At 41.5% G+C, this 21,054-nt stretch overlaps 1 protein-coding gene across 2 annotated transcripts; it reads left to right on the top strand.

Moving 5' to 3' along the window:
- The first annotated feature begins 6,094 nt into the window (after positions 1 to 6,094).
- LOC127648018 (fascin-2-like) lies at positions 6,095 to 19,360 on the top strand. Of its 2 annotated transcripts, XM_052132579.1 has the most exons (6): positions 6,095 to 6,532; positions 6,647 to 7,187; positions 10,139 to 10,295; positions 10,966 to 11,087; positions 11,205 to 11,372; positions 18,541 to 19,360. In XM_052132579.1, the coding sequence occupies exons 1-6, from the start codon at positions 6,368 to 6,370 to the stop codon at positions 18,744 to 18,746; spliced, it is 1,359 nt and encodes a 452-aa protein (XP_051988539.1). In that variant the 5' UTR covers positions 6,095 to 6,367; the 3' UTR covers positions 18,747 to 19,360. The 2 variants fall into 2 exon arrangements, with proteins under 2 accessions (XP_051988539.1, XP_051988537.1); XM_052132577.1 differs by having other exon boundaries at positions 6,095 to 7,187.
- The last annotated feature ends 1,694 nt before the right edge of the window (positions 19,361 to 21,054 follow it).

Below are 21,054 nucleotides of genomic sequence, written 5' to 3' on the forward strand. Positions count from 1 at the left end.
CATATTGCAGCCGTCATGGCTCCAAAACATTCATGTCATTGTGTAGACAGTGCTTAAAATCTGTGTAATTTCTGCAATACAACAGTGAGTCAGCATGCGTTTGTGTGTCTGCAGTCATTTAAACACTCAGGCCTCAAAAATATAATCATATAGTCCAGAAAAAGTTACTGTAATTGGATTATGAAGTAATTTTTTGTAACATGCAATGTGTCACTACCTAACATGGTGTATAGTTGTGCTCTTGATAAATACATGTCATTTTCCTGGTAAGCATACATACACGACCATGAAATAGCACAAATGAATGTATGGTTTGAATTTTATTTCTTTCAAATTAAAATTGTATTATTGTAAAGAAATTCATATGTTGGCAAATTTACAGTATATCTGTCTACAAAACTAATTTCAATCATTTAAGCGTAAACCTTTAAATCAAATGGATTTTAAGATAATCTGAAACTCAAATTAAATTCACTGAAATTAGTACAAATTTTGTCACTTCAGTCTATTATGATGGACTTCAGAGGATGAACTGATGCCAACTCCAACCTGCATCACCTCGGTCTATTGATGGACTACGATCTTGAAATGGAATGCATAGACTAACCATTGCCAACAAAAGGCTTCATCAGCCAATTAACTAGGACAATTGCATCTATGTGAACTTCTGCAGTTAATCCAGGATGGACTTCAAAGACTGTGGTCATTAATCTTACAGTTCAAACTGTGTTTAAACACTGACCCTTAACCTTTAATAATTTTAAACCATGATTTTAACTATACACAAGTAATATTTGCATTACATTCATAATGTTAGCCAGAGGGGAACTGGCCCCCACAATGAGTCTGGTTTCTCCCAAGGTTATTTTTATCCATTAATCTACATCTTATGGAGTTTTGTGTTCCTTGCCACAGTCACCTACAGCTTGCTCACTGGGGTTATTAATACAATTATTATTTAATTATTTTTAAACACGATTAAGAATCGTGTTTTATATAAATTGCACAATGATGATTCATCGATATTATAGACATAACAGTTTTATCGTCTGTTAATGCTGATCTTCTGTAAAGCTGCTTTGAAACGATGTGTGTTGAGAAAGGCGCTATACAAATAAACTTGACTTGACTTGATATATCTAAATCCCCAGATGTGCGATAGTTACAGAGCAATATCTGACCACTGGATGGTGCCATTGTCCAATCAGAATCGAGCATTCTAGAGAGCTGTGTAATAAGTGATTTTATTGCACTAAAATAATGTTTAAACACATATTGTTCATGTCTTGTGGCTATACTTTTGAAACATTTGAAACATTTTAACATTCAAAAATTGGCCCCCATTAACTTCCTTTATATGGGCCTAACTGGAACCCAGATATTTGCTTTTTTTTTTACAGAAAAGGAGGAATGAGTCTAAATAAATTTTGGTAATCAACATTCCCCGTCTGTCGCTCTCTTCGACGTTGTGTTGGAGAAGCGACACCAGGGGTTTCTCTTGAGTACCAAATATACCTCTGATCTATGAATAAAGGCCAACGAGAAGTTGGCAGCTAGTATTTGCATACCCCGCCCCAGGACATACGGGTATAAAGACGAGGAAATACTATGAGTTCATTCCGAAATTGTCTTCGGAGCCGATGGTTGTGCATGCTGTTTTCTATGAGTCAAACCTGTTCCTGTATTCCTCTGACGCTCTGCATGCTGTTGGATTCTACGGCGCATTACGGCGAGGGGACAATGACGGGCTCTATTCGCTGGGTAAATCCCCTCAAACCACCTGCCTCCCCAGCACGCTTGCTGGCATCCGTCCGAGCTCGGGATGAGCAATTTCTCTCCAATGGGTTATGTTCTCAGTGCGAGAACATAGCTGTGGCAGCATTGCGGTCGCGGCTTTCTTTTGTCATGAGAGAAAGCCACTTCAGCCGCCCCCCGTGCCTCGCCTCTTTCCTACGGGATTGAGGCAGGCGCCGTGGGCGATGGAGATGATTTGGGGATAATGACGGGCTACGTTCGCCGGGTAAATCCCCGTGAACCACCTGCCTCCCTGGCACGCTTGCTTGCTCCCGTCTGAGCTCAGGATGAGTGCGGCCCGCTTCGTGGCTGGCCTGCCGGTCCCTTGAGCTCCCGGAAATGGATGACGACATTGCCGCTGCATCGGAGAGCGTTACAGCAGCGTCTGATGCTGATGACTCGTCTGGGCCGCCACCTTCGGGTCTGCGAGCCCAGTCTGAGCCTGATGCACAGAGCTCCGCTATGCTTTCCTGGGTACCGTGTGCGCGAGGTTGGACCGGAAAATACCGCCCCCCCCTCACGGCTACTCATGGCATGTTCGCTGCTCACAGCCGCGCCCCCCCTGTTCCTTTTTTCCTGGACGTGTATGACGAGTTGAGTAAGCCATAAAAGGGCACCTTTTATTGCCCGGAACTGGCTTCCTCGCTCCTCACTACCCTCGACGGTGGATTGGTCCCAGACCGCTTCTGCCTTGCATGCCACGGCCCCTCCTGCAACCAACACCAGGCCAAGGCACTTCAAACTTGCACATGGGTAGTCCTGTTTTTGATGTGCTGCAGGAACTACGCTCAAAGACCGATTGTGCCCCCCCCCCGGGGCATGAAGGTCAGCAGCCCCAGCACTCGAACGTGTGATGGCCACCCCTGTGGTCCAGAAATGCAACCTATGGACTGGACCTGGTCGAAATACAGGCGCCTTCTCGAACGCCCCCGTCTCCCAGCTCCGTCCATTTGGCGGCACCGTTGACGACTCCGCCCAGCAGTCCTCAACGGTGAAGAAGCAGGCGGAGGCAATTTCACAGATCCGCAAACCTGCCGCCAGGGGCCATGCCCCGTCTGCTCGCCGAGGGCGTCCTCCTGCGGCTTAAAAAAAAAACGTGCTGCTCCGCCTCAACCAAGAGTGGAACCAGCTCTCAGTCCCAGCGTCAAGCACCCTGCAGGAAGCACACGCCCCCCTTCTCACGGACCTCGCCTTCGAGGACCCGGAAGGCTCCCAAGCATTCCAGAGACGGACGACCCAGAGATCGAGACGTTTGCTCCGGAGATGGTAAACAGACCACTCCGTCCCCCGGTGGAGGGCCGGGAAGAGGACCTTCAGTTAAACTTCCTTTTCTTTTTTGCACGTTTTTCACTAACAAAGCAATTTCCTCTTTCTGGGTCACCTGGCCCGCAGATGCTCTTCTCACGGCACTCTGCCGCCACACCTCAACAGTCCTGGCATGCTGGACGCGGACCCTTTGCCCTCAACCCCACGACTGTTCCCCGACTGTTCGGTTCTGACAAGTCCAGAGGACACCGCTAAGCAGGACATTCTCCTCAGTCACTAACTCAAGCAAGGTAAGTGCTTCGAGTCCTTTTGTCAGCACTAGAGCCTCGGGACACGTCCTCGCCCCACTGCAAAGCCCCTCCGTGTACGTCAAAAGCCCCCTAGCGACCCCAGCACGGAGCTTGGATGCGTGTCTTTCACTGACCAATCCGTCACGCTGGCTGGTCAGGACCATCTGACACAGTTACGCAATTCAGTCTTCCAGGCCTCCGCCCCCTTCGTGGGCATCTGCTTTACCACAGTACACGGCAAATACGCCAAATCCCTGCGTGTGGAAATCCCTGCAGAGCCTGTCCCTCCAACCGAGATGAAGAAGGGTCCCTACAGCCCTTACTTCATCGTACCCAAGGAAGCGCGGCAGCTTACGACCGATCTTGAACTTAGGAGTTTTTCAACCAGGCTTTGCATAAACTCCCATTCAAAAATGCTCACGCAAGAACACATTTAAAACTTGCGTTCGGCATCTAGATAGGTTCGCAGCGGTAGACCTGAAGGACGCGTACTTCCAAGTCTCAATTCTGCCTCGACACCGACCCTTTCTACGGTTCGTGTTCGACGGCCAGGTGTTCCAGTACACGGCATGTCTCTGTCCCTTCGTGTCTTCATATGCGCTCACAGAGACCAGGTGCTCAGGCACCTCAGCCGTTAAGGGGCTTCAGGTCAACTGGGAAAAGAGCAAGCTCGCCCCGGTTCAGAGCATCTCTTTTCTTGGCATGGAGATAGACTCAGTCTCAATGTCAGCCCGCCTCGCCAACGAGCAAACTCCCTTTAAAACCTTTACAAGCTTCTGGGGCATATGACATCCTCTGCGGCAGTCACGCCGCTGGGGTTGATGCATATGAGACCGCTTCAGCACTGGCCGCAGACTTGAGTCACGAGACAAGCATGGTGCCGTGGCACGCACCGTTTGATCATCACCCCCGCCTGCCGCCAAACCTTAAAGCCCGTCTTTATCCCGCTCGGAGGCTTGATTAGCCTGATAAGGGACTTGGTGTGTATAATCATGACCCGGCCTGCCCTCCACCCTGTCTGGGATATCTCAGAGTGTGATGATCGAGCCGGTGGCTTGGGGGGAACCGGCTCGATCAGGAGAACTCAGGGTGGGCACAAGGGCGGGAAACAATTCCAACTCAGTAGCCCAGTGAGAGATGGGTCTGGAACTGATGAGGTTTGCAACGCTGGCTCTGGGATGGACGACGCTTGCAATGCTGGTTCGTTGGCCGTGGCAGACATGGGTGTTGGCTCGTTGACTGTGGCAGGCTTGGGCATTGGTTCGTTTACCAGAGGTGAGCCTGAGGTATTGCATGGAGCAGACTGAAGCTTGGCTGTGACATGGCATGGAGCAGGCTCAGGTGTGGCTGTGACATGGCATGGAGCAGACTGGGGCGTGGCTGTGACATGGCATGGAGCAGACAGGGGCATGGCTGTAACATGGCATGGAGCAGACTGAGGCATGGTTGTGACATGGCATGGAACATATTTCCAAGGTGGTCTAATTGAATACTGTATATGCTGTTTTACATTTATTCTGTATGCGGTTCACAATTTTTGCAAACTTTTCAAAACATGGGACATGGCTGAATTCAGGCTAATTACAAAACACTGATTTGAGTGATTTCAATTTTTTTCTAGCAAATAAAAATGTCATAAATATGAATATAATAATAAGAATAAAAAACATTACTGAAAGGTCAAAGGTTTATAATAAAACCACAATACAAACAAATGTGTAATAGGGATGCAAGCAGGTTTGCAAAAACAAAACAAAAACTTTCTTACATTAAACACTCATTACAAATAATTAACATCAAAGTTAAATACAAAATGTATTAATCATGCAGTAACAGGGATGCACACAATGTGGGACACAGCTAAATATAAAACATTTTGTAATTAATGTCTGTTAATATTTGAAAATATTTTAACAAATTTTTAACTACAAATAATTGAATGCCAATTCAACAGATTATGCCAAATCTGTGACTTATATAGTGCATTCAGAGGACATATGTTTTCAACATGTGCGCTCCCCGGGAATCAAACTTTGTTGTTGTTAGTGCCATGCTGCCAGTTGAGCTACAGGAACACTGTATTTATTGGGTATGGTTGAGGAGGACAGAACCAGTGAGTTTGGAGAGGCCAAAGACATAATTTTTTAAGGGTTATAATTTATGTAGCATTTCTAAAACTTTCATCGCTTAAACTTGGGAGTTCCACCTAAATATTTTAAAATAAGAGTAATGGGATGGCAATTTGCAGAAATGCCTGAAACCTGATTGTGTGAGGTCAGTAATGCCCTTATAGGGGCAGAGAATAGCAGGTGCTATGAGAGAAGTAATTTGTCATTATTATACTAGCTAAGGGCTACAAAACGCACATTTGACTGACAAATTAGGAGTGTCAAATAAGCAACATTTGAAAATCTCCTCAAGGCTGTGACAATGCCATTTAAAGGAGAAACAAAATCTTTATCTAACTGCACATCTGCTAAACATATCAAGATATAATGGGAAGGGACGCTCCAGGAAAAACAAGTCAAAATATGTGTAAGGATTTAGGAGAAAAAGAGAGAGAGACAAGGGTGGGGTGGTTGGGTTGAGAGAGAGAGAGAGAGAGAGAGAGATGCAAGATAAATCTGTGAGGGGATGAAGGGGTGGAGTCAGGGACTTACTGTGTGATGTCACCAGCTTGTTGGATTTAGCTGCCGAGTCCTGCTAAATTTAATCCTGTGCAGTCACCTATGTGAATACCAAGAAGTAGGTAAAGGTAACTTGGTGTGACTGTTGGTCTTATGCAAAATAATTCAAAAGAAAGAAACTTGGGGACAACAAGTTCAAGTGGAGTTATGTCACAAGGGAACATTCAAATTACAGGACTATATGAACTTCAAATGACCTTTTAGTAGCAGCTGAGGTGAGATTCTCATTTCTTCAGGGCATAGTTTCTTATAGTCAAGCATTTTAACCTTTTTACCATTTTTATTCTGCTATAAAATCCTTCAGGGATCCTTGACTACTGAATAGTCAAAATGTCTACGAATGGAGTAAACACAGCTCTAAAGCTTCAGTTTGGACTTATAAATCACGGAAATCGTTACCTCACCGCAGAGGCATTTGGCTACAAGGTAAATGCATCTGGAACCAGCATGAAGAAGAAGCAGATCTGGACCCTGGAGCATGACCAGGACAGCCAGGTGGTTTTCTTGCGCAGTCACCTTGGACGATATCTGGCCTCAGATAAAGATGGCAAGGTAAGCTGCGAGGCGGAAGTGCCAGACACTGACTGCCGTTTTTTTATTGTGATCCAGTCAGATGGACGCTGGGCTTTGCAGTCCGAGCCATACTTGCGTTATTTTGGAGGCTCTGCAGAATACCTGTCCTGTTTTGCCCAGACCATCGGGGAGTTTGAGCTGTGGTCCATGCATCTTGCACTTCACCCTCAAGCTAGCCTGCTTAGTGTAGCTCGAAAACGCTATGCTCACCTGTCCACCGAAGTTGACGAGCTCTGCATGGACAGCAACATACCTTGGGGTGTGGATTCCCTGGTCACCTTGGTCTACCTGGATGGGAAATACAGTCTGAAGACCTGTGACAACCGCTTTCTCAGCAACGATGGCAAGCTGGTGATTGACAATGGGCCTAACATCAGTTTTACCCTGGAGCTCAAGTCTGGCAAGTTGGCTTTCAAGGACTGTGAGGGGAAGTACCTGACCCCAACAGGACCCACAGGTACCCTGAAGTCTGGGCGCTGTTCGAGGCCAGGGAAGGATGAGCTCTTTGATCTGGAAGAGAGTTACCCACAAGTTGTTTTCCAGGCAGCCAACAAAAGATATGTGTCAATTCGGCAAGGTAACCAATGCTTCTGCATTTAGTCTGCATGTGTTTGACATGTCATAGTCCTAGGATGCAACCTTTGTGGGGGGCATTTTGATCTTTAGGGTTGACAATTATTTGTTGGGCCGGGGAGAGTGAGGGGTGTCAGAAGTTAAAATACAAGGAAAATACAGGGGGCGCCTGGCCATGCTGCGTGGCTCAAAACTAATAAAAACCCTTTTAAAAAGACCATATCGATGGTCACCAGCATATCTTGTTTTTGGATGCCGGTGTGCTGGCTTCTTAACTAGCTTAATCAGCAAGATTTCCAAGGTCAACCACTTTGACTAGAAAGACCACATTGGTTAACCAGCAAATTTGCAGGTGAAAACCATCAGCTAGACCAGCACCAAACCAGTGCTAACCAGCTTTGACCAGCATGGAAATTCTGGTGATTTCTGAAAACTTCACCAGTTTTCTGGTGATCTAATGTTAGGATGTAAGAAATTACTGTTAACTTTAATAGGTTATATGCAATCGAACATACTGGCTATCTCAAACAATCTCCTCTCCTTATGTTTGATGATTTTTATCAACAAACTAGTACAAACCATTGGAACTTGAACACAAATGCCCACATTATGAAAACGCATTACAGGACATCTAGACAGATTTTGCACTGAAATACAGGAAACAGGATAGAATACTATGTATTAAGGAAAATGTCATGACTGAAATTGGGGTAATACCTTTAACTGCATTTAAGGTTTGATCGCTAAGTCACCTCACCTCACCTATATTAGTGGCGATGTAGCTTTTCTCAAGTCTGACCACATGGAAAAATAATGTATAAGTTTGAGAAATTCAAAAATAACACAAATTTTTAAAAGTGCAAAGATATGGCCTGCTACAACATCACAACCTCAGTGGGAAGCAATCAAACTAATTGGATCACATCTCTTCATATATCAGTTTAAAGCAGCTACAAATGATTTCAGACAAATATGTCCTTTGCACTAACTTAATTGCCAAAGCCTTGGCTTGACATTGATCACAAGGATTCTACAGGAGTTGTGTGGCTTCACAGGTGCTGAAGACGTTTGTTGGGACCTCTAGAAGTCCACAAAAGCAATATGGAAAATAATTAATTACGAGATGCCAGTAAACCATTGAACGCCACAGGGCTCCTGATGAGTCAGCAGACTTTCTTTTGGCATTTTCTGCACTGATTATATTGGGAAATATGTGCTATTCTGCTAAATGGATTTAAACATGGTAAAATGTGTTTAACTGAGTTGAGAGTACTACAGTATTGATGGCTGCTGAAAAAAGTTAGCCAAAATATTTAATAAACAACATTGCAAGGGATGGATGTGAAATTCTGTGAATAATCTCCCATATCTGCAGAGTTTTCTAGCCATTCACTGCTTATATTAACAACTTCTAACATGCAAGCAAATTCAATGATTTTGTGATGAACATTGAGGTGACTCACATGAAACCTACACCACTCTGGATTCAAAATTGGATTCATCTCTCAAGATTCAGGGATCAACATCTCTCATAGAGAGTCATCCTCATTGCATTGACATTGACGTAAAGAGGAGGCTGGCAATTTATACTTAAAAGAGCAGCTTTCAAAACTCCCACAATTGCACTTTCAGCTATGAGCGTGAAGACTCAATGTGCTGTTTTATAACAAACTCTTATTTGTTTATCATGCAATAATCTACTTGCTTTATGTAATAGATTACTATAATGTTGGTCTATAGCAGTGGTTCTCAAGCATATCCTTGTGGAGGTGTGGGTGGGGGGGTGGGGGGGGGGGGTAACTACTGAGTAAAAGTTTGACATGAAGTTGAAAGAAAATGCAGTTAATGTTGTTAGTTTTTTAATTTCAACAAAAATTATTTTAACATGTTTTTATTTTATAATTGTTTTAAACAGATGAATGGGTTGCGGGAGGATGGAAAAACTGGGTGAGACCAAAAAAAAAAAAACATGTGTTGGCTAGAGCAAGGCATCAAAGGCTGTTTGTTAGGCCACGACATGCAGAACTGCATTTCACCACTCAAGGAATTAAGACCGCAGGCAAATAATCCTGAGGGTGGTGAGGTGAGTGTTCGGGATTACTCCAGCTAAAGACGGTTGAAGGATATTTCCAAAGTATCTCATTTGAATCTTAGCTCACACAGTCTGGCCACTTTGACTAGTTGGAATAGACATCTGATTGATGCTAATGTTATTTAAACCACAGATTCAGAGAATGTGACAAAGACAAAAGGAGCAATTACTAGTTAAGCGAGACTCTGAACAGGAGCGTTGCACCACAGGTAGAGCTAAACCTGGATCAGGTGGTAATAGTGTATAAATCAGGGTTCATTTGAAGGGTTCTGATCATTTTCATGACCTTTGCAGTTGTTTGTAATGGTAGACCTACTGGATAAGAATATTTAAAAAAATATTCAAACTCGTTTCAATTTGCTAATGAATCATTCAGACCAATATGTGATCTGGATCGACCGTTTCATTGAAAAGAACCCACTCTAAAGAACAATTTGCTGAGAAATGATATATTGCTATTGCTACAAGCAAGTTTTACTGTACACAACAAGAGCAATATTCTGGACACTATTTTGTGATGTCAAGATAAAATTCAAGAGTTCTGACCAACTTGAATTTGCAAGTTTGCAGCAAGTTTTCCAGAACTCTTGATTTTTTTAAGGGATAAAAATGAGAAAAACAAAAGCTTATACCAGCCAAAAATTGTTTGCTGGTCTTGCAGCTTCGCCAGGCTGATCTGCTGACTGTTTTAAGAGGGGTTTGAACACTTTTTAGTTTGTCAGGCTGGAAAACCAGATTCTTGAACTGCTGAACTAGAAGAACACCATCTTGACCAGGCCGGAAGACCAGCAAGACCAAGATAAACCACCTTAGACCAGCTTAAGATGGTTTTATTTGCTATGACAGATGTCTTGTCTTTCTAGGCATTAGCATCTCTGCAAATCAGGATGATGAGACAGACACAGAGACGTTTCTGATGGAGATTGACAAAGACAGTAAGAAGTGTATGTTCAGAACCTATGGTGGAAATTACTGGACACTCGTTACACACGGAGGCATTCTGTCCACGGCCACAGAACCGTAAGCAGTTCATCCTTCAATCTACATAACAAAATAAAATAAAAAATCTGCTGGTCAAAATGTTCATAATAAAATACAATTATTCTAAAAATATATATATATGATATGGAGAGAAATGGAGAAAGAAATACAGCGGGGCTCAAAAGCCTGAGACCACATTTAAAATCATGGATTTTTTATTTATTTATCCAAAACTGGAAATAAACAGTTTTAGGAGTTTGACAAATTAAAACAAAATATATTGTTGAATGAAGAAGAAATAGATTCTGTACTATTTCAAAGTTACTAATCAAATGTGAGTGAATTTGAGACATTGATCATTTTAACTCCTTTGTGCAAAAGGTCAGATTTCCTTACTTCCATTGAAGTACTCAAGATGATCTTTATAAAATTCTCAAGTCATATCATCATCGTTTTATCTATGCCAGTTCACATGCATGCAGGAAATTCTGAAATTAATGTTTCTGGGTTTATTTTAAATATCAAGTCATCTTTTTACTATTATGTTAATGAAATAAATATACAGTTGTATTTAATATTAATAATAATAAAAAAACAAAATAGAAGCACTTTCACTAGTTGTCTCCTACATTTTCAAAGTCAAATTATTTAACAATGATATATTAAAAATCCTTGGTATAGATGCAATGTGTGTTCTTGTAATCAATAGAGAGGAAAATACCATGTTTGACTTTGAGTGGCTGGGTCGGAGTGTCGCTTTTAGGGCAAGTAATGGAAAATATGTCTGCACAAAGAAAAATGGGCAGCTTGCTGCTGTCAGTGATACTTTAGGTGAGTGCAAAGCGATCATTTTACTTTTCTATTCTTTTGCAAATTATTTTCCTCAAGTGTCACTAATGGTACCCATTTAGCATGAGTCAGATTAATGCTCTGTTGTCTTTTCTGCAGGGGAGGATGAGAAGTTTGTGTTAAAGCTGATTAATCGTCCTATCCTGGTCTTGCGCGGAGAGAATGGCTTCGTGTGTCACCACAAAAGCTCCAACACACTGGATGCCAATCGCTCTGTTTATGACATCTTCTCATTAGTATTCAGCGATGGAGCATACCAGATAAAAAGTGAGCCATTGCTTTAATTATTTCCTTATGTCATGTTGAAGCATTTTTTTTTTTTTTACATATGTATGACATGAGCGCACAAAAACAACACTACAATGTCATAGTTACAAGTTTACCACTTTACAACTTAGGTGCCTTTAGTATCACCAAACCGAATTGCAAGAGTAATGATTGTGTTCAGTCAGTTATTCTAAATACTCCCAATGTCTTGCATTGGTTAAACAAACAGATCCACAAAGCTACAGCTGTGAAACTATCTGGGGATATCAATATATGAATATCTGCTTATTGTTGTCTCTGCACATTACACTGGGAAAGGAGAAAGTATTGTTTATTAAGTTAATCAAAGAATAATTGTGGAGACAAATTGTTATTAGTCATGAAAACTTAATAATGAATGTGGACCATGCATTTAGTACCAGAATAGCTTTGTTTGTTTATGGATTATTAAAGTGTTCACTGAAGATCTGCATCTTCAGGTGTTTCTTGAAAGTATCCCTTAAAAAACATAACTGCAGATTTTTATCTGTATTGCAAGTGTGATAAATTGGGCACAGTATTACTGAAGTACTGGGAACTGCAGGAATACTGCATCCAAATTACCACACTTGTACAGCAGTACTGGAGACTGCAGGAATACTGCATCCAAATTACCATACTTGTACAGCAGTACTGGAGACTGCAGGAATACCGCATCCAAATTACCACATTTGAACTGCATTACTGGAAACTGCAGGAATATTGCATTCAAATTACCACACTTGTACTGCATTACTGGAAACTGCAGGAATACTGCATCCAAATTACCACACTTGTACAGCAGTACTGGAGACTGCAGGAATACCGCATCCAAATTACCACACTTGTACAGCAGTACTGGAGACTGCAGGAATACCGCATCCAAATTACAACACTTGTACAGCAGTACTGGAGACTGCAGGAATACCGCATCCAAATTACCACACTTGTACAGCAGTACTGGAGACTGCAGGAATATAGTATCCAAATTACCACACTTGAACTGCATTACTGGAGACTGCAGGAATACCGCATCCAAATTACAACACTTGTACAGCAGTACTGGAGACTGCAGGAATACCGCATCCAAATTACCACACTTGTACAGCAGTACTGGAGACTGCAGGAATATAGTATCCAAATTACCACACTTGAACTGCATTACTGGAGACTGCAGGAGTATCGCATCCAAATAACCACACTTGAACTGCAAGAAACTGACAGAACTTCTCACAGGTTGTATATTTATTGCGATGCACATTAAATCTCTTAAACCCTCATCCTCTACAATATTAATCATATGACAGGGTGTGGCTGACTACTACACTATAGCAATCATGAAGTTCAATTCACATGATTCACACCACTTTGAACTCCAAATGAATAACGCTGCATCTTGAGCCCTATTCAGACTCGATCCACCTTCAGATCTTTGAAAAAAGGCCAATGAGCAATTGGTGAGTTTAATTTACATGCCACTCCCCCCCGACATATGGGTATAAAAGGGAGATCGGAATGCGGATTCAGTCAGGTCTTGCACTGAGGAGCTGAGATAAGGTCCTCAACATTTCAGCGGTACAGTTCTGCCTGTGGCAAGAGGGACACAAAGTCTCGTTCCCTCCATCAGGGAAAGAAGGTTAAGACAGTAACCGAGATGTTCCCCTTCTGTCACTCACTTCGACATTGTGTCGAATAGTGACACTAGGGGTCCCAATATGAAACACCACAAAGGCTGAATGGTCACGTGAACTGCCGATGCAGGTATTGGCAAGCTACTACGAGCATAAGAACAGATGCATTCGGGCTGCACGGAGCCTCTCCAGACACCCTAAAAATGTTAGGTGCTTCCCCATAGCCCTGAGGTGGGGGAAGGAGACGTGTCCATTATGGGAGCAGGCCGTGGCTGCGGCCTTTTCTCTCCAAGTCTTTCTCTCCACTTAGAAATTAGAATCGGCTGGGGCCTTAAATGCTCATAAAATGCGCCAGGGAAGGCATTATTTTCCGTTCCTATTCTTTTAGGGGGAAAAGACCCCGCATAGGCCACACCCCGCCCTTCTTGGGGGGAGGGTATGAAAGTGGGATATGTCATATGGGCCCACCGGGCCACACATGGGAGCGGTGTGGTGGTAGGTCCGACCCTTCGTGGGGGGGAGTTTTCTACAAGCACAGCAGCTGGGCAGATGAGACTCTGCCAAGGGAGATGCGGGTCTACCGAAACCGAGAAGGGAGACCGTATCGTGGAAAACACACACAGGAGGCCACTAGGGTAGCCGAGACCCGTGGAGCACTTACCCCAGTACAGGGCCTGTTAGCACACGTACTGGGACTGACTACGGATTCCTCCGCTGAATTTGTGAGTCAGAGGGCTAGGAGGACGAGCATCTAGGGTTCACAAGTCAGGAACACGCATCGGCTTCAACTACCTTGGAGAGGAAAGGCGCTATGCACAAGCGATACACCTGGCCAGTTGTCCGTGTAACGAAACTTACCTGCTCGTACCTTGGTATGTTATTCCAACGCCCCCAAAGTAGTTCACCATGTGCTGCCACCTCAAAGTTGTTGACCGTTGGGGTGCTGTTTATGGCGGATGAGGGTGCTCTGACCCCGCAGTGCTACCCAGCTTGTATTGGAGTTTAAAGATACTAAAGTATAACAAATAAATGCAATAATGTACATATCATCAAATGTGTTTACTCTTTATATTAACATATATATTAAAAATGACAAACAGAATGAAGATTTACTGTATTAATATATTATTAAATAAAAATAACAAGTAAGGCCCAAGTATTTTAAAAGTTTATATGGGACGTTGTTTCTGCAACAGCCCCAGAGCTCTGATGCTCTGTGTATACGTCAGCGTCCGAATTTACTCACTCATTTCTTTTACTCACTGCTGAGATATAGTGCACCCACTGCCATTCACTATATAGGAAAAAGTGAACGATTTCGGACACAGCTGTTGTCTCAAGAAGTCTTCATGAAGTCCTCACTGCAGTTAATTCTGTCCAAGAATTTAGACTTCTAACGCTTAGACAGGTATCATTTAAATAACATGTACAGCAACCAACCACAGTTTGTTTATGTTTTAAACAAAAAGCAACAGTTCCAAAAATGTATAAAACTAGAATAACAGGGTTTAAAAAGTGAACATACCCCTTTAATACTTCGTAGAGCCACCTTTTACTTTGATGACAGCCATCAGTCTGTTTGGATATGTCTCTCTACTAGCTTTGTGCACCAATATTGGGCATTATTTGCGCATTCGTCCTTGCAGAATTGCCCAAATTTAGTCAAATTGCGACCTGAGCAGCGACTGCTCTAATCAAATCCATCCACAGCTTTTCGATGGGATTAATTTCAGGGCTTTGACTTGGCCACTCTTTGACCTTCCTATGCTTAAGCCACTGCATTGTTTTTTGGCAGTGTGTTTAGGGTCATTGAAGTGCTGAAAGTTGAACTACCTACCCATCTTCAGTTGTCCAGCAGAAGGCCAACATATATTCCTCAAGAATTTAGGTGTACATGGCAGGTGTACATTTTCACTTGTATCCTGACCAATTGCCCAGCCCAGTTTTCTGGTGTGCTGTTTGATTTTGTCCAGTCCAAATGTTTTTAATTTTGTCTCATCTGACTATATAACCTTTTTCCACATGGAATCAGAATCCTCCAAGTGTTTATTGAATTTTTTTCCCTGCAAAGTGCAAAGGAGATTTGGTGTGGCACTTTTTCAGAGGAGGCATCTTTCTTGCCATTTTGCCATACAGGCCAGCTTTGTGTAAAGCTTGGGAGATTGTTGTCACATTCACAGACTGATCAGTCTCAGCCAAAACCCTTACCCAAAAATGCAATCTAGCCGCAGAATGCAGAAAATTTGCCACTTGATATTTTCACATGCAAATGAATTTGAGATTTGCTGCAAATGTTTGACAGAAATTTACATCTCTTCGATGGTAGTGGTGAACCTCCGGCAAACCTTTGGCAGCAATGGACAATTTGACGCAAGTTTGCTGCAAAGCTCACATGCATGTGAAAATGATCTGTGGCATATTTGCAGCAAGTTTGCAGCAAATTTGCCATGATTTCTCTATTTTTGTAAATCCTTCAAATTTGCTTTTTGGCCTTGGATAGCTTCCCTGATCAATAACCTCCTGGCACAGTCATCCAGTTTGGAGGACGGGCTGATCTAGGCAAGGTTTTGGTGGGGCCATGTGCTTTCCACTTCTTAATAATGCTCTGAATGGTACCGGAATGATTAAAGCCTTAGAATTTTTTTTTACTCTTCTCCCCCAATGTTATGCCAGAGCCCTTTTTAAAGCACCTTTCCAACCATGGTGAATTCTTGAATTCATCAACATGTGCTCGACCCCCTCTGAACGAGATTCGAATCGGCGTCTCCGATATGGGAGGCGGGCACTCTAATGAGAAGGCTAAAAGCCACAGTCTCTAGTGGTAAATGGTCTGCACTTATATAGTGGCTTTTTTAACCTTAAAAGTATTCAAAGCGCTTTACACTGTGACTCATTCACCCATTCACACACACATTCATACACCCACATGTAGGTAGAGCTGCCATGCAAGGTGCAAGGAGCTAGTCTGCCATTGGGAGCAACTTGGGTTCAGTGTCTTGCCCAAGAACACTTTGGCATGTGGAGTCATGTGGGCCAGGATTTTAACAACCAACCCTGCGATTAGTGGCCGAACCGCTCTACCAACTGAGCCACAGCCGCCCCAGTGCACTTCTTGAGGCCAGGGTAGTAGGTTTACACATACTGCACAGCACGTACCAGCTGGCTACCGTTGCACGTGCACTACTAGTATTGGAATCCTCATGAAATATCAGAAGTTATCAAAAACACTACAGTTGATGTCAGGTGGGGGCCAATTAGCCAGGTATGTGATCTGAAATGTGATTGGTTGCACCTGCACAAGTTTGTAATGGTTACTTGAGGCTGTGTACACTGGACGCATCGACACAGATTTTCTAAACCGTTTATTTGAATTAGTCAATTAAAAGTTCTTTGGAAAATGATTCACTCCCTGCATCCGAATCTGGACCTTATCCACCTTAAACAGTACCCAAGATTAGAATTAGGTTGTCCAAATCATAGTATGTGGAAATGAGTGTCCCAAAGTTGCCTGGATGGTCTACTATTTCTGGTATATTAGACCACTGTGCCCCCATAGCCAGACTGTTACATTACGTGTCTTTCTCTCAAATTTCTTTCTTTTAAACTCAAACTCAAGGTGATCGAAAGGGAAATTAATATGTCAATTCAAATCAGCAACTCTTGTTTCAATCAGTCTGTTAAGTTATTGCTGAACGGTTACATTATGTATTAAACACTGATTCATGGTTTGACTGTGTGATCAACGCCCACTAGCATAACAGTGAAACATTTAGAAACGTTTCATAACTGTTTGATACATGTCCAAAGCATTGGTACAAAAGAAATGATTTGTAAAGGTTTCAAATGGACTTGAAAATTGATCTTTTTCTCAACCAAACCTATTATATCTCTTCTGAAGACATGGATGAAACCACTGGAGTCAAATGGATTACTTTTTTGCTACATTTATGTGCTTTTTGTAGTGTCAAAATTTTGGCACTTGTTTGGCACATTTCATACACTTGTATTGTATGGACCTACAGAGCTGAAATATTCTTCTAAAAATCTTCATTTGTGTTCTGAAGAAAGAAATTCATAGACAGATGGCATGAGGGTGAGTAAATTATGAGAATTTTTGTGTGAACTATTTCTTTTAAGTAGCACATGGGGGGCCACATTGTCTTTTGTGATACAATGTTCAACATTGATTTAGTTCTTGTATCTTTTAAGCCCAGAAATAGTTGTGTTTTTAAAATATTATTATTACATTTGTTGTATTACATTAATACTTTTAAAGCTACTCAAGTTATTGGGTACCCAAAAGTAATGAGTGGTTTTCTCATTTCCTTGTTAGTGTTGTTTGATTAATAACCTTTATGTGACACAGCCTGCTAGACACTGCTCAATTCAGTTACATGTACACTTCAATTCTGACATTTTGATGCAAATACGATTTTTATCAGACCAAACCTACTGCGTTTACATTAAATCCTCACCAAGACAGGCATTGGCAGAATTATAAAGTGTATTTGATGGTTTAGGCTCAAACCGCATTGCTCAAACATTAGTGCCTGTCAATCAAACAGTGCAGCTACAGACGTCAGGAAATAAAAGTCAATCTTTTATATTTTATCTACAGTAGATCAACCAACCAGTGGCTGTCTTGCCATCACGTTCGATGTAATGAACAGCCCTGTTCTAGATGTTGAACATAGGCTAAATATAGAAAATTACTCCAAAGTTTATCATCGATATCGAGGTCATCTCTCTTTTTTCTGAAAAACACCTAGATCATTTTATTGCCCAGCCATATTGATAACATTGCATTAATCTCTCACAGCAGCCCAATAATCTCAGTGATAGAGAGTTAAATTATAGGCTATGTTATAGACACACCAAATCTAGTAAGCAGAAATATCAAATTTACCTCAATACGTTTCTTATAATTAGAGGCAGGATTAATGCTGATATCTGGCTTGAGCAAGTTAAACTCACATGACACGATCATGCAACTGGCCTTTTTCACTGCGAAAATCCCTTTCAGGTGCAGCCGAAATATTAAGGTGAACTGTGCTTGAACAGATGGCGCAAAATCTGCAGCTGCTGTTCAAGTGTGTGATTTGATTTGATGGGAGTCAGGAGACTGTCCATCATGTTGATAGATTAAAATAAAATCAGGACAGGGAGTAGCAAACACAGACGGTGGGGAAAATAGCGCATTAAAAGTGCACTTTAAATATACTCAAGTAAAAGTAAACAATTAAAAAAAAATCAATTCTTGGGAAAAACTTGTTGATTATTTTAACATGAGTATTTGTAATTCGTTACTTTACACCCATGCTAATCAGAGCTATGGTGTTTTGGTATATGGCTCCCATAGTGTAAGCTTCTGTTGCAGCATTGAAGTTACCTGCTTGAAAGAGAACATCTTGGTTACTCACATAGTCTTAGTTCCCTGAATGTGCCATACATACTGATTTTTCCCTGGTAAGGGACTACGCTCTACATCATTTATGAGATAAGTTTATTTCTATTTATAGGTGGAAATGGAAAATTCTGGTATGTTACCAGCAGCGGTCTGGTGTGCACAGATGGGGACAAACCTGAGGATTTTGTCTTTGAGTTTGTGGAGAATGGGCGGGTCGCCATCAAGGCTCAAAATGGCAAGTACCTGCGTGGAGATCAGGGAGGCACACTGATGGGTGATGGCCTCAGTGTGGATGTCAATTCATTGTGGGAACACTGAGTTCTGACCACACAATCACAGGCAACCTGCTACAGACTTATGGACAGACAAAGAGTACCCACGATGACACCTGTTAAAATCTGACATTTTAACAATAAATTTTTCTTTCACTTTCTTTCTTTTGATTTTTTGCCCATGTGAAATAGCAATGATTTGTATCTGTTTTGCTAATGCTGCATTTATTCGTGTCAACTTTAACACAATTCTGCAATGGTAAACATTAAGGATGATGTTGGAAAAGTGGCTATAAACTCCTAAAGAGGATAACAATGGCTCTGTAATCCTCGTCCCATAAATGAAACTGTGTGCTGTTGTGTAAACCTCCTGAGAGGCCTTAATACCCAGCATGCACTCATATTTGTCTCATTTCCTGTATCCTTAAAGGTTTATTACAAATCTGTTTATGTTGACAGATACATTGAATGTATCTTATTAGAATGATGGACATTTAAAATCCCCAAACGTATGACATGCTTCTAATTTTCAATCATGCATTGTGGTTTAACTGTGGTCTGAAGGTGTGTGTGTTTCTGTGAGTTTACTTTTACAATCTGTTCAAGAGTGAATAACATGAACACTTCATATATTTCTTAATTATTTATATTTGATTATAAATGGTGATAATTAAATAATTGACCTGTTTACTCAATAATCAAATAAGTAAATGCTCCTTTCTGTGAAGCTCTCAAATATTGTGACTATCGGACGCTCAATTAAAAAGAGATTGAGCTCTCAACACCCTGAAGTTAAGGGAAGAATATTATGGTGGCAAAAAGAAAAAACATAAATACAGAAAAACACTTTGAATATGAAAGCCTTTGTTGAAATATAGTTGTTATCTTTTACATATTTTATTTTTATTATTATATTATCAGAAAGGAAGTGTGAACCGAACGTGTTAAGTCTCTTGAAAGCAAACGATTATAGGTCAGAGACGGTCACTTCTATTTAAATAAATGGGAGAAATTGGAACGCTCAACCAAGGAGCTCTGAGTGCCCAATGGTCAACAGATGTAGAAAGGAAGTTCCGCCTCACAGGTAAAAGAGCCAATCACCTTTTAGATACAGACATCACCTGTCAATCAACTCTTACAAGCTGGGAAAATTGCTTTTTTAGCATAATATGAGATGAAGCACAATTTATGATTCCAATATTATTGAATATTGATTTGAAATATGTTCTTTGATTGTAATCTTGACCAACTATTTTTGAGATTTTGATCTTTCTCCATTCAAGTAGATAGGAGCTGCACTGGTTTGGCTGGAAATAGCCTCCTGAGAATATTCCAAAGATGGCCGATAGTGGACTGACTTGCTCGAACGACATTGGTTTTACTCACAATTTCCTTGAAAGTATCTCCAGCCATAAATTAAACCTTTGTTTTGGTAAGTCAGATGGGAAGCATATTTAGCACTGAAAAAGTGCAGAACGTGAGACAAATATCATAAAATTTGCTAAAAGATAATTTTCAATCACCACAGCCTCGGCTCTTTATCCTAACACAGTGAGATGTATTTGACGGCAAGATGTAAAAACAATCCAGCTAAAGAATATCCAGATACTATCTGGATATGAAACACATGCTAGGTGTAAATGGGGCTATATCAGAGTTCCTCCTCCAGGGGAAGCCATCAAGTTTAGCGAAACAATGTCTAACATGGCCGTAAACTGGCTTGGAGACTTTGATGATGAAATCCGACATTATGCATTCAGTGCATTCTGACAACAAATCTTTCTATATTTTATTATAATTCACACTTCATTTTCTTATATGTACACTTCATGAACAGTAATATTCAGTAACATTGGTCACATTTACTGGCACCCAATGGATGCGTACTCTCTCCTCTACTCTTCTCCCTGGACATATTAATATCAATCTGAAAACAATCTATGATAAACACACACAAACACACACACACACACACACACACACACACACACACACACACACACACACACACACACACACACACACACACACACCATTATATAATAAAATGTATGAAGTCTGTTGTGTGTCGCCTCTAATCAGGAACCCAGAAGTGAACGGACCTGCTTTCCGGAAACTAAACCACGTCCCCAGTATATGACCCATATCTACAGCTATTGTAGCTATATGACTGATAAAAATTGCATTTGTTTAGGCAATTGTGGGGAAAATAATATAATAAACATTTGTTTCTTATTTTACATTCATTTAACAATAATTTCATGTAACATAAACACCTACAATTTCATAATGGTACTCAATTCAAACTCTTGTTTTACCCACTGGTCAAAAGCCACAACAATATTATTAGTAAA

Source organism: Xyrauchen texanus, chromosome 8, assembly GCF_025860055.1.
Source record: "Xyrauchen texanus isolate HMW12.3.18 chromosome 8, RBS_HiC_50CHRs, whole genome shotgun sequence".
Taxonomy (NCBI): domain Eukaryota; kingdom Metazoa; phylum Chordata; class Actinopteri; order Cypriniformes; family Catostomidae; genus Xyrauchen; species Xyrauchen texanus.